This window comes from Cololabis saira, chromosome 11, assembly GCF_033807715.1.
Source record: "Cololabis saira isolate AMF1-May2022 chromosome 11, fColSai1.1, whole genome shotgun sequence".
Taxonomy (NCBI): domain Eukaryota; kingdom Metazoa; phylum Chordata; class Actinopteri; order Beloniformes; family Belonidae; genus Cololabis; species Cololabis saira.
The window spans coordinates 39185431-39203861 of NC_084597.1; the positions used below are offsets into that span (position 1 = coordinate 39185431).

Genomic DNA, 18431 nt, shown 5'->3' on the forward strand with positions numbered 1-18431 from the left:
AAAATAGCCTTTTTCCATCTCCGTAATATTGCAAAGATTAGGAAAATCCTCTCACAGAGTGATGCAGAAAAACTAGTTCATGCGTTTGTATCTTCTAGACTAGATTACTGTAATGTGTTGTTAGCAGGATGTCCAAGTAATTTGCTGAATAGGCTCCAGCTGATCCAAAATGCAGCAGCACGAGTACTGACAGGAATTAGCAGGAGAGACCACGTCTCTCCAGTGTTAGCGTCGCTCCATTGGTTACCCGTAAAATTCAGAATCCAATTTAAAATTTTATTACTTGCGTATAAAGCCCAAAACGGCTTAGCCCCGCATTATTTGCAAGACCTGATAGTGCCTTATGTTCCTGTCATAGCTCTCCGTTCTCAGAGTGCAGGTTTACTCGTAGTTCCTAGAGTATCTAAATGTAGATTTGGAGGGCGGGCGTTCTGCTATCAGGCGCCACTACTATGGAACCAACTTCCAATCTGGGTTAAGGGGGCTGACACCACCTCCACCTTTAAAACTAAACTTAAAACATTTCTGTTTAGTAAAGCCTATAGTTAGTGTTTAGTAAACCTCTAGCTGGTGTTGGTAAATCTCTAGGTAGTGTAAACTTTAGTGTGTCAGAGTCGCTCCTGTGGTTTCTTGTGCTGGCCCCCCCTTCTCCTCCCTTTTCTCTCTTTTGTCCAAGTTGCAGCATCCTTTGCCGGACACCGGAACCTGCAGTGTGGGAGTGAGGGGGGCAGGGTAACGGCCCCTTTTGGGCGGGGGAGAATGTTCGTCCCTCAAGACTCCTCTCCCTGGCCCTGCCCCTTCTCAACCTTTCCCCGACCCTGCACCCCAACCTGGGACTTGATGATTGGGCCGGAGCTTCGGGAGCTGCGTGCTGGCCTGCGGTCCCCACCCCTGGTCATCCCGTTGCTGGCCCCCCCTTCTCCTCCCTTTTCTCTCTTTTGTCCTGCAGGTGGCCGTGGGTGGCTTGTAGCTTGCATTACGGAGCACAAGTCTTTTCCTGACCCTGCACCCCAACCTGGGACTTGCTGATTGGGCCGGAGCTTCGGGAGCTGTGTGCTGGCCTGCGGTCCCCACCCCCGGTCATCCCGTTGCTGCTTCCACCTGCCTGCTGTGCTGTTGCCGTCCCTGACCCACCAGTCTGGCCCTCGGCAGGAGGGTCCCCCCTGATGAGCCTGGTCCTGCTCAAGGTTTCTTCCCTCCTAAAGGGGAGTTTTTCCTTGCCACTGTTTGGCTTAAGGTTTTTCTCCCACTAGGGGAGTTTTTACCTGCCATTGTTTATGTAATAACTGCTCGGGGGTCATGTTCTGGGTATGGGTCTCTGTAAAGCGTCTAGAGACAACTCTGTTGTATTAGACGCTATATAAATAAAATTGAATTGAATTGAATTAGGCTAATATGAAAATGTTTTTTTCCTAACCTTTTTAAGTAGGGTTATTAAAGTTGGGTTTTAAGTAGGATTATAAAATTCTAAGTCCAGTGTTCAAGACGGCTGCCATGAACTTGAAATAATCATTTTAGCAACTACGAAACATTTTTTTGGCATGCATGTTTTTGTTTCACTTTCATGTTTTTGTTTCACTTTCTTGCTGACAAGGTTGCACACATGTTTGCTCCAAACATAGTGATTGTCACAAAGGGACCTGCTGTCTTCAGCACTCCTGCAACTAGTCTCTCAGGACTTGATGAATGCTCTCACGAGGAAGCTGACAGCCGCATGTTTGTGCATGCCAAACATGCTGCAGAACATGGTAGCCAATCTATCATGATCAAGGCAAATGACACAGATGTTCTTGTCTTAGCACTAAGTGTCTTCACTGCTCTTCAAGAGGCTGGACTACAAAAGATGTGGCTTGCTTTTGGGCAAGGTCAGAGCCTGCGCTGGATCAGTGTGCATGACCTAATTCATTGTCTTGGCCAGGAGAAGATCAAAGGAATGCGATTCTTCCACGCATTTACAGGATGCAACACTGTGTCAGCCTTCCGTAACAAGGGCAAGAAAACTGCTTGGCAGACATGGGACATATGTCCAGAGGCCACACCTGTATTCTCCAAACTGAGTATTTACCCTCCCACAGTGGATAATGGTGACCTAGAGATTCTGGAGAAGTTTGTCATACTAATGTATGACAGATCCAGCACAGCTGCTACTGTGGATGAGGCCAGGCTTGACATGTTCACCAGAAAGCAGAGACCTTATGAGTCAATCCCACCAACCAGAGCAGCTCTGCTCCAACACACCAGACGTGCTGCTTACCAGGCTGGTTGTGTGTGGGCCCAGGCAACCCTGTGTCAGCCAGAAGCAGAGGACCCTACAGACTGGGGATGGCAGAAGCTTGGTGAGGAATGGCAAGTCTTCTGGACAGCCAACTCTCCAATAGCCAATTCCTGCGAACAGCTCACCAAATGTGGCTGTAAATGTGGCTGTCGTGGCAGATGCAAATGCTATAAACTGGGTCTTGTGTGTACAGCTCTGTGCAGTTGCACCTGTGAGGTGTAACACTACATTTGTGTGGCTTTGCTCTCCCAATTCTGTAAAAGTACCTATAATTCATAGACCAAAATATGGGCATGCTAACTCATGTTGCTAAAATGTGATTACTTCATAAAGATAAATGTAGTCTCAACAGGGCACAAGCCAGTATCCTATTTATATAAATAAACTAAAAGACAAAAAAGAAATAAGAAAGAAAGGATAAATAAGCAGGCAGGCAGGCAGACAGACAGACAGGGACAAAAAAACATAATAATATCCAAATTAAAAATAAATGCAGCCTCAACAGGGCACAAGCCAGTGTCCTATTTGTATAAATAAACTAAAAGACAAAAAATACATAGGAAAGAAAGGATAAATATAAACAAACATAAATAGACAGACAAGACAGACAAGACAAAAAACATAAAAAAAGTTAAAAAAAATGAAAAAAAAGAAAAGAAAAATAAATAAATAAATAAAAAAACAAACAAACAAAAAAAAAAGATTAATGCAGCCTCAACAGGGCAGGCATCCTATTTGTGCCGGTCCCAAGCCTGGGTAAATGCAGAGGGTAGTGTCAGGTAGGGCATCCAACATATAAAACCAATAAGAAATATAAAATATGGATATAAGATGAAATGATGACAGCATAGAGCATCTTTTTCTATGCATTTTGGGGACTTGGGGACCTAGTCAGCCAGGCTAAATCCGGCCCTGCTCCCGAGTCTGTAAAAGTACCTATATGCTATATGCTGTATTACAAGAACTGTAATAGATACAGACATGTACTTGGTACCATAATTTCCGCAATGCCCACATTTATAATCACATTCAATATATTTATGGGGCTTAAAATCGATGGATCTCGAGTTATAAAGGAAAAACCACATTTATGGGCGGACATCTTGGATTTTAGGGGCCGTCCCCTTAAAATTTTGCGTGGCACGCGGTACTTTTGAATAGAGTGGGGTTTGACGAGTATGTGTACCAATTTTCATGCTTGTATCCGCAACTGAACGATCCGGGTCATAATCTGCTCCACTAATTGAGGTTATACAATTAATTGTTAATTATGAAAGAACCACGAAACATACATTTTGAATAAAATGCACTAAGGAAAAACTACTCTTTACTAAAACACATTTAATCCCTGGGTTAAGGGGGATGAGGAAAGACGACTTAAGCTGCTGTCAACTGCATCCATCCAAAAAAAAAAAAAAAAAACCTAGAAAATCTCTTATACTGTATGTTATATGCTGCTTCTGGCTCGTATTACGTAGAGAAACACGTCAACATTACCTAAATAAAAGACGGACATGATTTTGTAAGATGTAATTTACATTTGACTGTTTATTTTAATTGCTGAATTTGTATTAGTAATGTCACTGTCCATGGTTCACAAAAGTATAGTTTATAATGTTTACAATGTCATTATAACTCTCAAAGAAATTAACAGTAGTTTTATTTTCAGGTATTACAGGGCTAAGATGCTCTAAAAATCCTACTATGTTTTGTACAGGATAAATTAACAGTCAGCTGTGTATTCACAGCAGTGATGGAAGGTGATATGTGCAATAGAAAGTAACATAATGTGTAAATTGTGCCAGAAGGGGCTTCAAGTCAGGCCCTTGATCAAGTGTAGTGAGCCCAGGATCATGAGGTCGTCCTGTATTTATAAGACATGGAGATCCTGCTGAGAGTGAAATCAAAGGCTTGCAGTCTGTGGTGCTGCTCTGCCAGCTACCTGCTGTGTCAACATGCCTGTCACCGCTGCCACGGCAGGACAGGGAGCACACTGAGAGGATGGCAATGGGAGGAAGATTGATAGAAGAGTGGAGTAAAGTAAAGGATGTGTGGACAGAAGAGAAAAGGAAGGAAAAGGACTATAAAAATGGGAAAATGTACTCACTGTCCTCCAAAGAGCTGCATACCCAGCAATGCAAAAACGACAATGAAGAGAAAGAGCAGGAAGAGCAAACTGATGATGGACTTCATGGAGTTAAGGAGGGAAACGACAAGATTCCTCAATGAGTTCCAATATCTGAGAGGAAAAAAATCACAAACACAAACAAAAGCAACGAGAAATTATTTTCACTAAACATGCTGCATGTCAAAATTGTGTTTTTTAAATGTAGCAAACAGAAAAAATTTAAACAAAAAGATGAAACAAAAAAAGATCTATTGAATTAAAAATGCTGTTTGAGGCCCAGAAAGGTTTATTCCCACAAACTCTCTCTTTCAAAAGTGGTAACCATTAATGAAAAATAAGTGAAAACTAGTCATTTATAAATGGGATAATTCTTTTTTTTATTATTTGTAAGAAATTGGCCGTTTAATTTCCATTCTTGCAAAAACAAACTATATTGTTAAAAACTGCTTTCGTGGATTTTGGAAAAATAAAATTAAAAAAAGACTCCAATGTTGTGCCTCATTCCAAGTTACTTACAGCAAGTATTCCTGGTGTATTTATGCCCTGCTGTAACATCTTTTACAGAGCCTAATCTACCTACCCCCTTTTGTTAGATTAAAAATCTGAAAACTAAGACATATAATCACTAGTGTTTTTTAAATTCTGTTAATGTTGCTCAAAAGTAACTGATAGTAGTCAGCTTGCCATCAGTACGTTAAACATAAAAAAACTTGTCCACTAATGTCCTCTTAAATTACATTTTTTGTCTTATAACAATATAAAGTAAACTGTTAAATATGTTTGTGCATCAGTCAGTAGGATTAAGTGGGCTTTGTGTTTATAATGAGCTTTCTGAAGTTTAATTACATAAAGTTATGCTATGTTTTTTCCTAAGAAAATCGATGGACATGTTCTGCTAAATTGAGCGTAAGTGATTACATTTGTTCTCTTAGCAACATTTAAGCAGACCCACATAAAATATTGCTGATTCCTGAAGTATGCCCGTTGTGGACTATTTGTATGTTGCTGTTCAATTTTTACAAAGTTGATATAACAGTTGAGATGATGGAGAGCCAAAAGATACTAGCAGCCATCCAGATTTACAGATACAAAGCACAAAAGAGAAGGATGTATGGTGAGTTTTTTGTTACACATACTGTTTCTGGGTTTTTTTTTGTTTTTTTTTCATAAACTCACTTGGTGACTTTGAAAATCCTGAGAAGTCTCAAGGCCCTCAAGACACTGATACCAAATGATGCTCCAGGTTTAATCATGTCCCAAATCACCTCAAAAATGCTTCCAACAATTACCTGGTGATGAGAGCAGAAAATGTGCAAATAAAGATAATAATTTGAAAACATGAACTTTGGTTAAACAACAGAATTCATTACAAACAGAAGCTGTTTTACAGTCCACAGCAACTTACACCAAAATCAAAGCAGTTAAAGGAGGAGTGGAAGTAGTTTCTTGGTCCAAGGCCGTACATCTTCATAGTCATCTCAGTGAGAAACAAACCCAGAAACACAAACTCTGCTGCGTCTGTTACAAGACAAACAGAGTGACAAAAAAAAAAATGTTAAAAGGCTTTCACCATCAATTAGCTTGACTGTAGGCGTGCATTTTTGCATTTGTGACTTACAGAGAGCTGTTGTAAGCCATTCTGGTTGGTCGTAGTGCACTATGGCAACACACAGGGTGTTGAGTCCCACCAAGCACAGAACAATCCAGTAGAAACTTTGAGCTTTCACCATACGACGGATAAAGAAACGTGTCCTCTTTTCTTTTCGCCGGAAGTAAGAGGAGCTGTCCAGTTTTCCGGCACTTTTCACACTCGCGCGACCAAACGGTGAGCTGGGTGGAGCTGAAAAATATGGTGAGGAGAAAAGGGAGGGAATGTGTGTTTGCATAATAGTTCAATACTTGTTAACTTCCTATTGTCAAAGTTAGTCACCATGTGGCGATCAAGAATCCTGCCTTCTGCTGCGATGAGCTCAATTTCCATGCATTAAGACAATTAACTATTCAGCTATGCATTAAAATAAAATAAAAGCTGCATTTTTAAATAGATGTTTATTATATATTATGTCTATAGAAAACTGTTAATCATCCTCTTTCTTTAATATCTTCAAAAAAAGGATTTATTTCAGCAGGCTGACTCCCTAAATAGAAATTTAAACCCAGGAGAAAGAAGACACTAAGGCTTTTCTATAGACCAAATTCTTTAACAATCATGGATGAAACTGATAATACAATTGGTACCCATGGGATATAAAAAGCTTGTACAAAATCCTCTAAACACTTGTAATGTACCTGCAGCTGCTCATTAGAAATGTGCAACTAATGCAAACTAACTGCAAGCATTATGTGTGAAACAAGCAATATGAGAGACAGAGTCTGACATCTATTCCCTCAGTGCCTCATTTTATGGAAATCAGTCATTAGACAAGTTGAAAAAAAAATGTGCATGTTTACACTGAAAGCAGCTAAATGGTTTAAATTACCTGGGTAATGTTTATTTCCAACCCACACAGATGCAATTACACGTTGTCTTTGTGCTGAGATTGGGAAGTCAAATTACTAATAAAGTAAAGGAAAAGTCTAATATGCTGTATGTCATTCCCTTGCTATTTTAGTTTAACAGTCTAATTAGAAAAGTTAATTATACTTGTACAGCCAAGAAAAAAAGAATTGTCACGGAATCAAGGTGCTGAATGTGTATTATAAAGATTATCAGCCTTTTTCTTAAGTACGAGAATTAAAATATAGGACCTTGGATGTTGAAGTGACCAAATAATCTGCTAGACGTCGGCCAGAATGTCAGGGGAAATGTACACCGGAGAAGAAGGATGCTTTCAATGTAACCCTCGTTTCTGTGAGGTGACTGACGGAGGGGTCTGCTGCTGGCCGTGGATAAAAAGATAATAATTCTTACCAATGGAGGACATTTCAGCAAAAGGATCTTCCCCCTCCTCAGCACCAATTAAGTCGTTTTTAACCTTTTTGATTTTGCCTCGCTTCAGAACTGTAAGTGAAAAGCAGAGACATGAAGGAAAATTCAATATAAAGCTTAAAAGGCATCACATTTAAAGTACGATAAGCAGAATGGTGTTATATTATAAAAAAGTGTATTTTTTAATTTAAGACACTTAAATTAAAAAACACATGAACATGTTAAAATATGTTAGGCCAAAGAACTCGAACTTGACCGGGTAGTGGGATCATTTATGACATCTGCAATGCTGAATCTGCTTTTGTACAAGGATTCTGTTTGGTGTCGAGAGCGCAATAAGACGTGATCTTGAGGAAATTACGTTGTTCAAACCAACAATTGTGTCAGTTACAACTGCAGAATGAGTAGCCTATGAGCAAAAAACAGTCAAACAGTCTCCTAAGGTGCTCTCCATGAAAGTTCCTCCTGGGCACGACTGGTGGACTTGTTAATACCAATACCAATAAATATTTTGACAAGCTTATAATTTCCCATTAACTGTTAATTATCCATAATGTTATCTATCAATCAAGGCCAAGGTAGTTTGACTGCAGTATGACCCAGTATGAACAGGTTCTACAAAGAATTGACTTGCTTTTCCACTGACCAGAGAGCACCGGAGAAGGGACCTACGTCATTCATCACATCACCAAAGCGGAAGCAGGAAATCCATAAAACGAGTGAGAAACCCCTTTTAATACAATAATCGCATTGTCACAACCCCTAGATTTGAGCAAAACCTAAATATCACAAAGAAAAACCTGTAATGGAAATGCGTCTTATTGTAAAAGAAAAACTGACAAATATCGCAAATCCTTTTTACGCTTTCATGAGGTGGTTTTACAGACATGTTGACAATCCAGGTTAGTGCAAAAGTGTAATGGAAACACGTTTTTGCCCCCGACCCCCTGCACCATTATCTTCGTGACAAATTCAGAGTTTCGCTTTGTTTTTTTTGCATAAAATGTAATGGAAACACAGCTTATGGAAATTAAAAGTCGGTATGTGTGGAGGCTGATCCTGTCCCTAAAAATATTGTTTGGAGTCCAGAATTGACTTCATGCAAGTTTCCGGCAATCAACATTAGGTTTTAGGAGGAAATTAAAATCGTTTTAGTCACATTTGGTGTACAGTAGACATATATTTTGGTCATGTGGTTAAATTAGAAAGAATGCATCCAGAATTTCCTGATATGTTGTTAGACCCCGTCCACACGTAGCCAGGTATTTTTAAAACCGAATATTTCCCCCCCTCCGTTTATAAAATAATTTGTATCCACATTACATCGTTTTAAAAAAAAAACCCTTCCACAAATAACCGAAGATCTGCGTTTTCGACCACATTCATAAGCATTCCAAACCTGTAATCATGTGCGGCTCCCGGGGAAGCTGCACCTCCGCGGCACAGCTTCCCCGGCAGGCGCGTCTCCTTCTCGGTAAGCTGCAGTTAACACGCCCGAGTCCCCCCCGTGTCCTGCCACGGAGCTGCCGCGTTATCGACGCAGCCCTACGCCGTACCATACGCCGTAGGGTCCGGCATAGGGTGCGCGTCGCCGCGTACCCTACGCCGTAGGCTCTGTGTCGGTGTAAGGCAGTAAGCGGTGGTCAAGAGCAGAGACCATTTATTTAATAAATAGCTTGGAGAACAGATGCTGGATCATCTGTAGTTCTGTAGGAAACAAAGGTTGCACGTCAGAGCAGATTTGTTGTTGTTTTGGCGCATAATGTGATGTTCGAAAACGCAAAACTGCGGTTGTGTGTGTCTACACGCATCTACATAAACGGAGTTTTCAAAAATCTTCACTTTGCCCGGAGTTTTTTTAAACATTCGTTTATTTGCATTTTCATGTGGATGACAGGTCCAAACGTAGGAAAATATCTTCGGTTTAGCAGATACCCGGCTACGTGTGGACAGGGTTTTATTTGTTTCAAACTCACAGAGGTTGTATGAATGTGGCAGTAACATAGTTTTAGTTGATTACAACCATCACAGCCTCCGACATGACGTAGCGGTTCTTGCATCTGTCCTGGCAAGGTTTGCAAAAACGCTGCTGTGTCTGACACTAGGACCAAACTAGCACTGGAACCACTTTGATTGAAAAAAGTCCAAAGAGAGGTCTTGAGCATGGAAGAAAAGAGTATTTTTTTTCTCTCTGTAGGCACAAGTGGTGTGTGTCCATGTAGATTAATACAACTTCCTTGAAGAACACTTTGTTGCCCTGTCGACATTGGACATACACTCACCGGCCATTTTATAAGGTACACCTGGTATATCTGCTAAAGTAAGAGGTAGCCACTTTATTAGCTGTACCAGATGTGCCTAATAGAGCATCTGGTGAGTATAAGTGTGACAACATATGGGGCAGGGCAGAACAAATGTTGAAATCCAAATCGAGCTTTGAATGTAAGGAACACTCCAGGACTTTTTCTCCCCTTTGTCCACAATTTACCAGCAAAAACATTCATTTCAAAGTGTGAAGCTAAGCGTTAATTACGTTAATTTACTAAGTTGTACAGTATATGTATTGGAGCTGTCCAAGTGGAGCCTGAGAAAGTGTACTGATGTGATGAAAACTATTAAACATTTTTTTTCTAATATTTAAACTATTTAATATTTTTTTGGGGGAAAAAAACCCATCCTTTCAAAATTAATACCACTTCCCTAAATGTGTTATCACTTGGCGAACCTTTCCAGAATAAAGCCTTTGAAAATGGTTCCGACCGCAGTATTAACTATGATTGACACTTTGCTCTATAACCCATACCTGTCATTCTTCTAAAAGAAGACCAAATACACATTTTCTGCACTTACAATATTAGATTGGTTTTTCTAAAGCTGTGGACTCAAATGTTTTAATCCCTCATTTGTGACTAATTGAGAAGACAAGGCCGCTGGCTTCTGTCACTTTGCCGGAATCATCCACATGGATGTGCGTTCAGAGCGTGTCTGTTTACTGGCACATGAACAACAGCATGTGTGTACGAGCATGTGTTGGGGAGCATGCTACAGTGACTTTTGTTTGATAGAGTATGACTGTAAATCTGACTAATAACCCCTGCCTTAATGACTGACATCATGTGCACGACAGACTGAGATAAAAAGTGGATAAGGTGCTGTGTCTAGATTAAAGCCTCAAATACAGTACACGGCAAAAGCCATATTTGGTTGTATGCGATTGGATTCATAGCAGCCTCCTGTTCTTTATCTCCAATACATTATATGCTTTGATATAAATTAACAAAAAAGGGATACTTTTTCAGTGGTAAGCGATAAGGTATGAAAGGTATGAAAGCTTTAAGGTATGAAAACATAATAAACCATCACCAGGATCCTGACCAGGCATTAATATGAAGCAAATGAAACCTCAGTTGAACAACAAATTGTGTCACAATTTATTCAAGAAAAACAAGATAAGCTGAAGGAGGACAGAGTGAAATACACACGCTATGGTTCAGCTGCTTTTTAAACTACCTTTAGCATCAATAATTTTAAATAATTATCACTCTCATATTTATTGTAGAGCACTTCTAGCATTGCATTCTCACCTGAATGTCATTCTTTGAGCTCATTGAGATTCGTTGGCATTTGGTTAAATGAAATCTCTATTAAAAGGGAAAGTTCGTTTTTTTACAACCTGGACCTTATTTCTGGCATTTTTTATGGTCGTATACTCACCCAGGTAAGTTTGGTGTCATTTGGAGTCCTTCGGAAGATATTAGGGGGTTTTGTGCGAGCCGCTTCTCCATATAATGGTAGCAGATGGGGGCACAGCGGGACACAGACGATGCAGCGTCTAAATAACACATGATTGCCGCGAAACTCTTCATTTCTTTTATGAATCACTAGATCTGCTTCCAGGACCTGTTGTCTACATCCGGGGCTGTGTGTAACAAATAAATCAGTTTGTAAACAAGACCTCTGAACTCATGACGTCATCTCTGTGTGCGCACTCTGTCCTCCGTTCAGTGAGCTCTTCAGCCGTATACTCCGGCTCAAAACGGTAAGGACGTCCATCATATTCAAAGTCGTCGTCCACAACCTCAGAATTTGACAAATATTCAGACATGTTTCAAATAACTAACAGTAAACTAACAGTAGTGAACTCCAGCTGTACACGGAGCTGCGTGCACAGAGGTGACGTCATGAGTTCAGAGGTCTTGTTTACAAACTGATTTATTTGTTACACACAAAGCCCCGGATGAAGACAACAGGTCCTGGAAGCAGATCTAGTGATTCATAAAAGAAATGAACGAGTTTCACGGCAATCATGTGTTATTTAGACGCTGCATCGTCTGTGTCCCGCTGTGCCCCGTTCACTACCGTTATATGGAGAAGCGGCTCGCAAAAAACCCCCTAATATCTTCCGAAGGACTCCAAATGACACTAAACTTGCCTGAGTGAGTATACGACCATAAAAAATGCCAGAAATAAGGTCCAGGTTGTAAAAAAACGAACTTTCCCTTTAAGGGCAAACATTAGCATTTTAGTTGAGTTGACGTCTGTATTTTGTCTGAGTCATTGCAAAACCTTGATTTTTTTCCAACTTTTCCAACTGAAAATACACCCCATCCTCTGCACCCAGGTCCTCCACAGCCTGTCTTGCCTCCACTCCCTTTGTCCACTAGAGATCTTTTTTCCACTAATCTCCCTAACTTCAGGTTTTCTCCCACATGACATTTATAGAGTAACATCTCTGTCTACCCTCAAATGTCTCAAAACCCACCTGTTCAGACTAACCTACTACACACGATAATATTTCCCTCACTATCATCACCAGAATTATTTTACCAATCTATTTTATTTGACATTCATGTGTAAATGCTCTTTTGATTATTCAAATGTATTTCCCTGTTTGTTTTTATATGATGCAGTTTTAAAAGGTGCCTACAAATAACATTTTGTATTTTAATAGTCATTTCATAACTGCATTGTAAACTAAAACTAACCAATATTTCACAACTAAAACCACTGATGTCCTTGTTAAACCAACTAAAGCTCAGCTGAAATTATCAAAAGAACTGATAATGGTAATTAAAATAAAAATTATGATGGGCCGTGGTAAAGCGGGCCTCACGTACACAGCCCTGCTCTCACCTGAAAGGTTTTGTTTCCTCTTGTACCACGCACCGTCCAGCGGTGATTTCTCTTCAGCAATCTCATCTTCTTCCTCTAGCAACACTTCCTCTGTAGAAGGACAGAGAAAAAAAAAGTATTTTTCTCTAAATATGCCATATTATTTGACAAACCAACCATTTTAACGCTGTCTGAGAGATGAGCCGAACCTGCTTTGCAGATCCACTCCAAGTATCCAGTGAGCTCTCTCTCGATCTGCTGTTGTCGCCGTAGCTTTAGGAACTCCTGCCTCTTCTCCACACGCTCGCGCTCTTTAGCAAATTCTCTGTTGAGACAAAACGTTTTTACACAGTTTTCTATGCCTTACTATTTATGTTTGAATACACTGATCTACATTTACTGCCACAAACAGCATAAACAGTGAATGCACATATTGTATACTGTATGACTTGACTTGAAGTTTTAATGTTGTAGGACGAATGTTCCAATCCAATCCAATTTCATTTGTTAAGCACATTTAAAACAACCACAGCTGACCAAAGTGCTGTCAAGAATAAATAAGACAAAACAGCTCAAGACATAAAATGTTAAATAAAATAAATAAAGTAAGTTAAAAGACATAAAATAAAGGTAACAGTCATACAATCAATCAATAAAATAGGATAAAATAAATGATAAAATAATAAAATAAGAATAAAAGGATAAAATAAAGCCAACTGTCTTGCTAAGTGTTAAATGCCAAGAAGAAAAGGTGGGTTACGTTAAAACAGAGCAGAAAGGTCATTGGCACAATAATCGAAGCTCTATTATAAGATATGTATATATGCAGATGGGGGAATAAAACACAGATGTGTATTACAAAAGGCACATAAAACTCTAAGAGAAAGATACGAGCAGACTAGAATATATAGTTAACAGTGACTTGTTGAAGGATTAACCCTCGGTATTCTTGTCATTTTTGTATTTTAAAGACTAAAGTGGATGGTGGTTTTTGGATTCAGTTTAATCATTATAGAAAGAGTTTGGCACCACATACATTCAAAGAAGGACCAGACCATCAACAATGAAGACCAAACACGAGAAGCATTACAACCGGAGTTAACAAAAGCATCAAGAACATTGAGAATGATTAAAGACCAAAGTACAATAGAATGTTTAATCTGAACATATGAGCCGCAACCCATTAGCTCTATATGAAGACAGAGGACAGGGAATCTAGTTACTTTCCTCTGCTCAAACCCCAGAGAAAAGAAAACGCTTCCCCAAGAGGTGAATCGCTACATTTAATCTACATCTAATCTACACAAAACAAAATAACTATTAAGAGACAATCTGCGGTTTACTGTCCTGACTTCTCTTAACCTTACAAAACAGAAAAGATGAACAAGACAGGAGAAGGTCACACAAGCCAGATATAAAATGCTATTTGAAACCAAAACAAGACTAAGACGTCAAACATGTATAACCTCACAAAATACCCAAAGAGTTAGTCAAACCAAGGAATCAATAGAAATACCAAATGTTAGGGCAGTTATTTCAATTATTTCAATATTATGGTTAAAAGAACCACATTTGACTCCTGGTTGCAGACGTTTTGAACTTCGGGCTGGAATGAAAGTTACCAACATACTGTCTTAAACCAGAATGTATGAGAGCTACAATGTGTTGACAAATAGCACAAAATATAACTATTTCACAATAAGATGTTAAAACTTGTAAAGTAAAGATTCTCTTCTCTGTAACTTTTTTTTCTCTCACTCTTCATATATTTATTAAGTAAAGTACTTTAAATTGTCCTGTTGCTGAAATGTGCTATACAAATAAACTTGCCTTGCCTTCTCCAAAAATATACATATTTTAATATCTTGAACTTGCCACATAAGTGATATTTCAGAATCACACTATAAGAGAGTGAATTGTAGTCTTGCATGTGAATTTTCCCTCCAGACAATCAGGTTTAACTCCCAGGCGACCCAGTACCGTCTGAAGACTGTGATTTGTGATTACTAAGGTTCCCAACTAAATTAGTTTGTGTAGGCCAGTTTCATTAGTTTGATTTTTTTTTTATTATCCTTTTGAACCACAACTCAAAAGTAATGTCTGATTCTTATACTGTAAGTCAATTTTAAGCCTATGATTCCGGGTGTATCATATTTGATATGTGAATTTCTGAGACCTCTGTACCACCCCAATAATCCAAAAAGGAAAGACAAAGTTTTATACAAACCAAAAAAATAGGAAAATTAAGTTAATGAAAGAAATAAATACAGGAACTTACTTAATACTATAATATTAACTAATAAAACTGATGGATTTTTTTAATGTTATTTCATCTGTCAGGCATTTTCCCATGAATACCTCATGATTAAGTATTTACTGCATTTTTTTCCACTGTAAACTTTTTTTTTCTACTCTGTATGCTTGCCAATTTACATTTAGATTGATTTATTGTCACAATCGGTTCCAATTCAACGAGATCAAAGTGAATTTAATACAAACAAACCTGACATGCCATAGTCCCAGAGCCTCAGTATGAATGACAGGAAAAAACAAAAATGGTAAAGTTTAAGTAACTGATAGAAACATATCAACAAAAAATTTACTAAAAGGTGAACAGGTGGAAGTCCAGGCAAGGGATGAAAAAGAAAAGCAACGGCTTTTGGCAAATGTACCCCCCCCCCTTCACTAAAATAGAAAAAAGCATCTCTGTCAGTTGTGCATTTGCAGTGACCTCCAGAATAATGTTGCACATGCACATGTTTGCTGTCATCGAAGTTTTGGTCCGTGTGTTACAAAGGACATCAGATCCAAAGGCATAAAGGAGGAGGATGATTAAAGCCTCAGAGCACAGCCAGACTCAAGCAGATGTCAGGCAAAGTCGATCGGAAGAAGAAAAGGAATTAGGGGGAGTGTAAAATGATAAAGAGGAGATGTGAATAATCTGTAAATGTTTCTCAATTCACCATCTTATTCAGTACTTTCTAACAAGCTATGAGCCCTTACTCACATACTGGGTTGGATTTGACCCACGCACCCCGCAACAAAACCTCAAGATGAAGCCAATAAAGAAGTGCGTTCATACTGCATGAAGTATTAAAGTACTTTCATTAAGTTCCAAAGGAGAATCATTTAGACTGTATTGATTTCCGTTCTCGGTCTTATCACTGCTCTCAGCATTTTCAACTGATTCTCAACATTTTCCATCGACCAAAACTCTTCGTGTTTGCTGTGTGGCTTTTACTAAAACAAGGCTGTCTTGCAGGAAGAAAAAAAAACAAAAAAAACAAACAAACAGCTTTTCCAATTTTTAAGAAGAGAAAAATGCACAACAGGACATGATAGGGCAAATAAGACTGTATTGTTCTTCCTTCACTTCTAGTGCTACATTGTCTAATGCGTAATCAAACTTTCACAATACTGCATGGACTTACCCTGATAGGACACCGAGGACCAGATTGAGCATGAAAAAAGAGCCGATGATGATGAGAGGGATGAAGTACGCCCAGTTCCAGGTGTTTCCTACAACGTCATTGGTCTGAACACAAAAACACAAAGACAACATAGAGAGAAAATACATTAGCAAACATACACTACTCACTCCTCTATATATCACTGTGAGATACACACACTTGATATGTTTATGCTTTAATTAGATTTTGGGAAATGCAAGTGGAGCTTGCAATCAACTGCTAAAATTAAATCCATCAATAATCTGCAAACTCACTCTAAGTACGACTAGATTCTTAGAAATGCTTTCTTCTTCTTCTCATTTGACATTTAATTTCCTGAAGATTATTGCTGAACTTAGAAAAAAAATAATAATAATCAAACTTGCATCCTGATGTAGGACATGCAAAAGATAATCAAAGGGAAAAGGCAACACAGATTGTAGGTTCATTTTCGTATTTTTACCCTTTAAAATAACATACGTACACAATTTAGAGACTTTCAACAAAGAACTGTCGATTAGATGATGTACGGTTTTGAAAGAGCTGCTCGTGTTGACAGTGAGTGAATCTTCCACCCTATTTTTTCATCCTCAGCTGTCAACAGAAATGCATTTTTCACTCGATTTACTGCCTGAAGGAAAACTTTTGGCAACTTTCTTAATTAGAACAACATTTTATTCCATTTGAAAAAAAAAGACAAAACAAAACAAACAATTAAAGTTTAATCTCAATGAGCACCAAAAAACAAACTGTATCACTCAAAAACAGAAACAGCTGGTTATAATAAACTGCTCCCAGACAAAAAAAAAACAAAAAGCAAAATAAACAAAAAATAAATACAATTCAGTCCACACTTTTTCATAAAGCACATATAAATGCAGGTCATCAGTTAGCGATGCAGGCAGGAGGACAACTTTCACCAGCAGTATAATGAATAAATCAGAACAAGAAATGCTTTATTGATCCCTGAGGAGAAATTGTTCATGTTGCTGCTGCTGCCATTTGCTTCCATTTTAATGACTGGAGAAAAAAATAAGAAAGCATAGACAGATAATTAGTAAAACTGTAAAAAAAAAATTGAAAATATAAATGCAAGTACATAAAAATAAGCATAATGAATGAACATTGTATAGATGAAGGCTAAACGTAGACAAATAGTAATTAATTATTTGAATTACCTGAAATGTTATATCCCCTCCTTGAACCGCCACCTTACTGTGGTGGAGGGGTTTGTGTGCCCGAGTGATCCTAGGAGCTATGTTGTCGGGGGCACTTTCGCCCCTGGTAGGGACTCCCATGGCAAACAGGTCCTGGGTGACGGGCCAGACTAAGAGCGGTTCACAAGCCTACCATGAAGAAGAAAAGATCAAGGACCGTTACGTCGCCCGGATCGGCGTCACCGGGGCCCCGCCCTGGAGCCAGGCCTGGGGTCGGGGCTCGTAGGCGAGCGCCTGGTGGCCGGGTCTTTGCCCGTGGGACCCGGCCGGGCTCAGCCCGAAACGGCGACGCGGGTCCGCCTTCCAGTAGGCCCACCACCCGCAGGAAGGATCATGGCAGGCCGGTGCATTGTGGGCTGGGTAGCAGTCGTGGCGGGGTGCCTCGACGACCCAATCCCTGGACATCAACCCTCACAGTGGGGACATGGAATGTCACCTCGCTGGGGGGGAAGGAGCCGGAGCTTGTGCGTGAGGTTGAGAGATACCGGCTAGAGATAGTCGGGCTCACCTCCACACATAGCTTGGGCTCTGGAACCCAGCTCCTTGAAGGGGGCTGGACCCTCCACTACTCTGGAGTTGCCCAGGGTGAGAGGCGGCGGGCTGGTGTGGGCTTGGTTATAGCCCCCCAGCTCAGCCGCCATGTGTTGGAGTTCACCCCGGTGAACGAGAGGGTCGCTTCCCTGCGCCTTCGGGTCGGGGATAGGTCTCTCACTGTTGTTTGTGCCTACGGGCCGAACAGCAGTGGGGAGTACCCGGCCTTCTTGGAGTCCCTGGGAGGAGTACTTGATGGTGCTCCAACTGGGGACTCCATTGTTCTACTGGGGGACTTCAACGCTCACGTGGGCAATGACAGTGATACCTGGAGAGGCGTGATTGGGAGGAACGGCCTCCCCGATCTGAACCCGAGTGGTGTTTTGTTGTTGGACTTCTGTGCTAGTCACAGTTTGTCCATCACGAACACCATGTTCAGGCATAAGGGTGTCCATCAGTGCACGTGGCACCAGGACACCCTAGGCCGGAGGTCAATGATCGACTTTGTTGTCGTTTCATCTGACCTTCGGCCGCATGTCTTGGACACTCGGGTGAAGAGAGGGGCTGAGCTGTCAACTGATCACCACCTGGTGGTGAGTTGGATGCGCTGGCGGAGGAGGAGGTTGGACAGACCGGGCAGACCCAAACGGATTGTGAGGGTCTGTTGGGAACGTCTGGCTGAGCCCTCTGTCAGGGACATCTTCAACTCCCACCTCCGGGAGAGCTTCTCTCGGATCCCGGGGGAGGCGGGGGACATCGAGTCCGAGTGGACCATGTTCTCTGCCTCCAT

The 18431-nt window shown here is 40.3% G+C and overlaps 1 protein-coding gene across 1 annotated transcript in view; it reads right to left on the reverse strand.

Moving 5' to 3' along the window:
- The window catches only part of cacna1bb (calcium channel, voltage-dependent, N type, alpha 1B subunit, b), a 248616-nt gene that overhangs the window by 101237 nt on the left and 128948 nt on the right, over window positions 1–18431 (reverse strand). Inside the window, exons 9-16 of the mRNA XM_061734480.1 lie at window positions 15876–15979; window positions 12654–12769; window positions 12466–12555; window positions 7315–7404; window positions 6022–6243; window positions 5809–5921; window positions 5580–5692; window positions 4383–4514 (exon numbers count right to left, since the gene is read on the reverse strand). Coding sequence (XP_061590464.1) covers window positions 4383–4514; window positions 5580–5692; window positions 5809–5921; window positions 6022–6243; window positions 7315–7404; window positions 12466–12555; window positions 12654–12769; window positions 15876–15979 — 980 coding nt within the window. The remainder of the gene's footprint in view (window positions 1–4382; window positions 4515–5579; window positions 5693–5808; window positions 5922–6021; window positions 6244–7314; window positions 7405–12465; window positions 12556–12653; window positions 12770–15875; window positions 15980–18431) is intronic.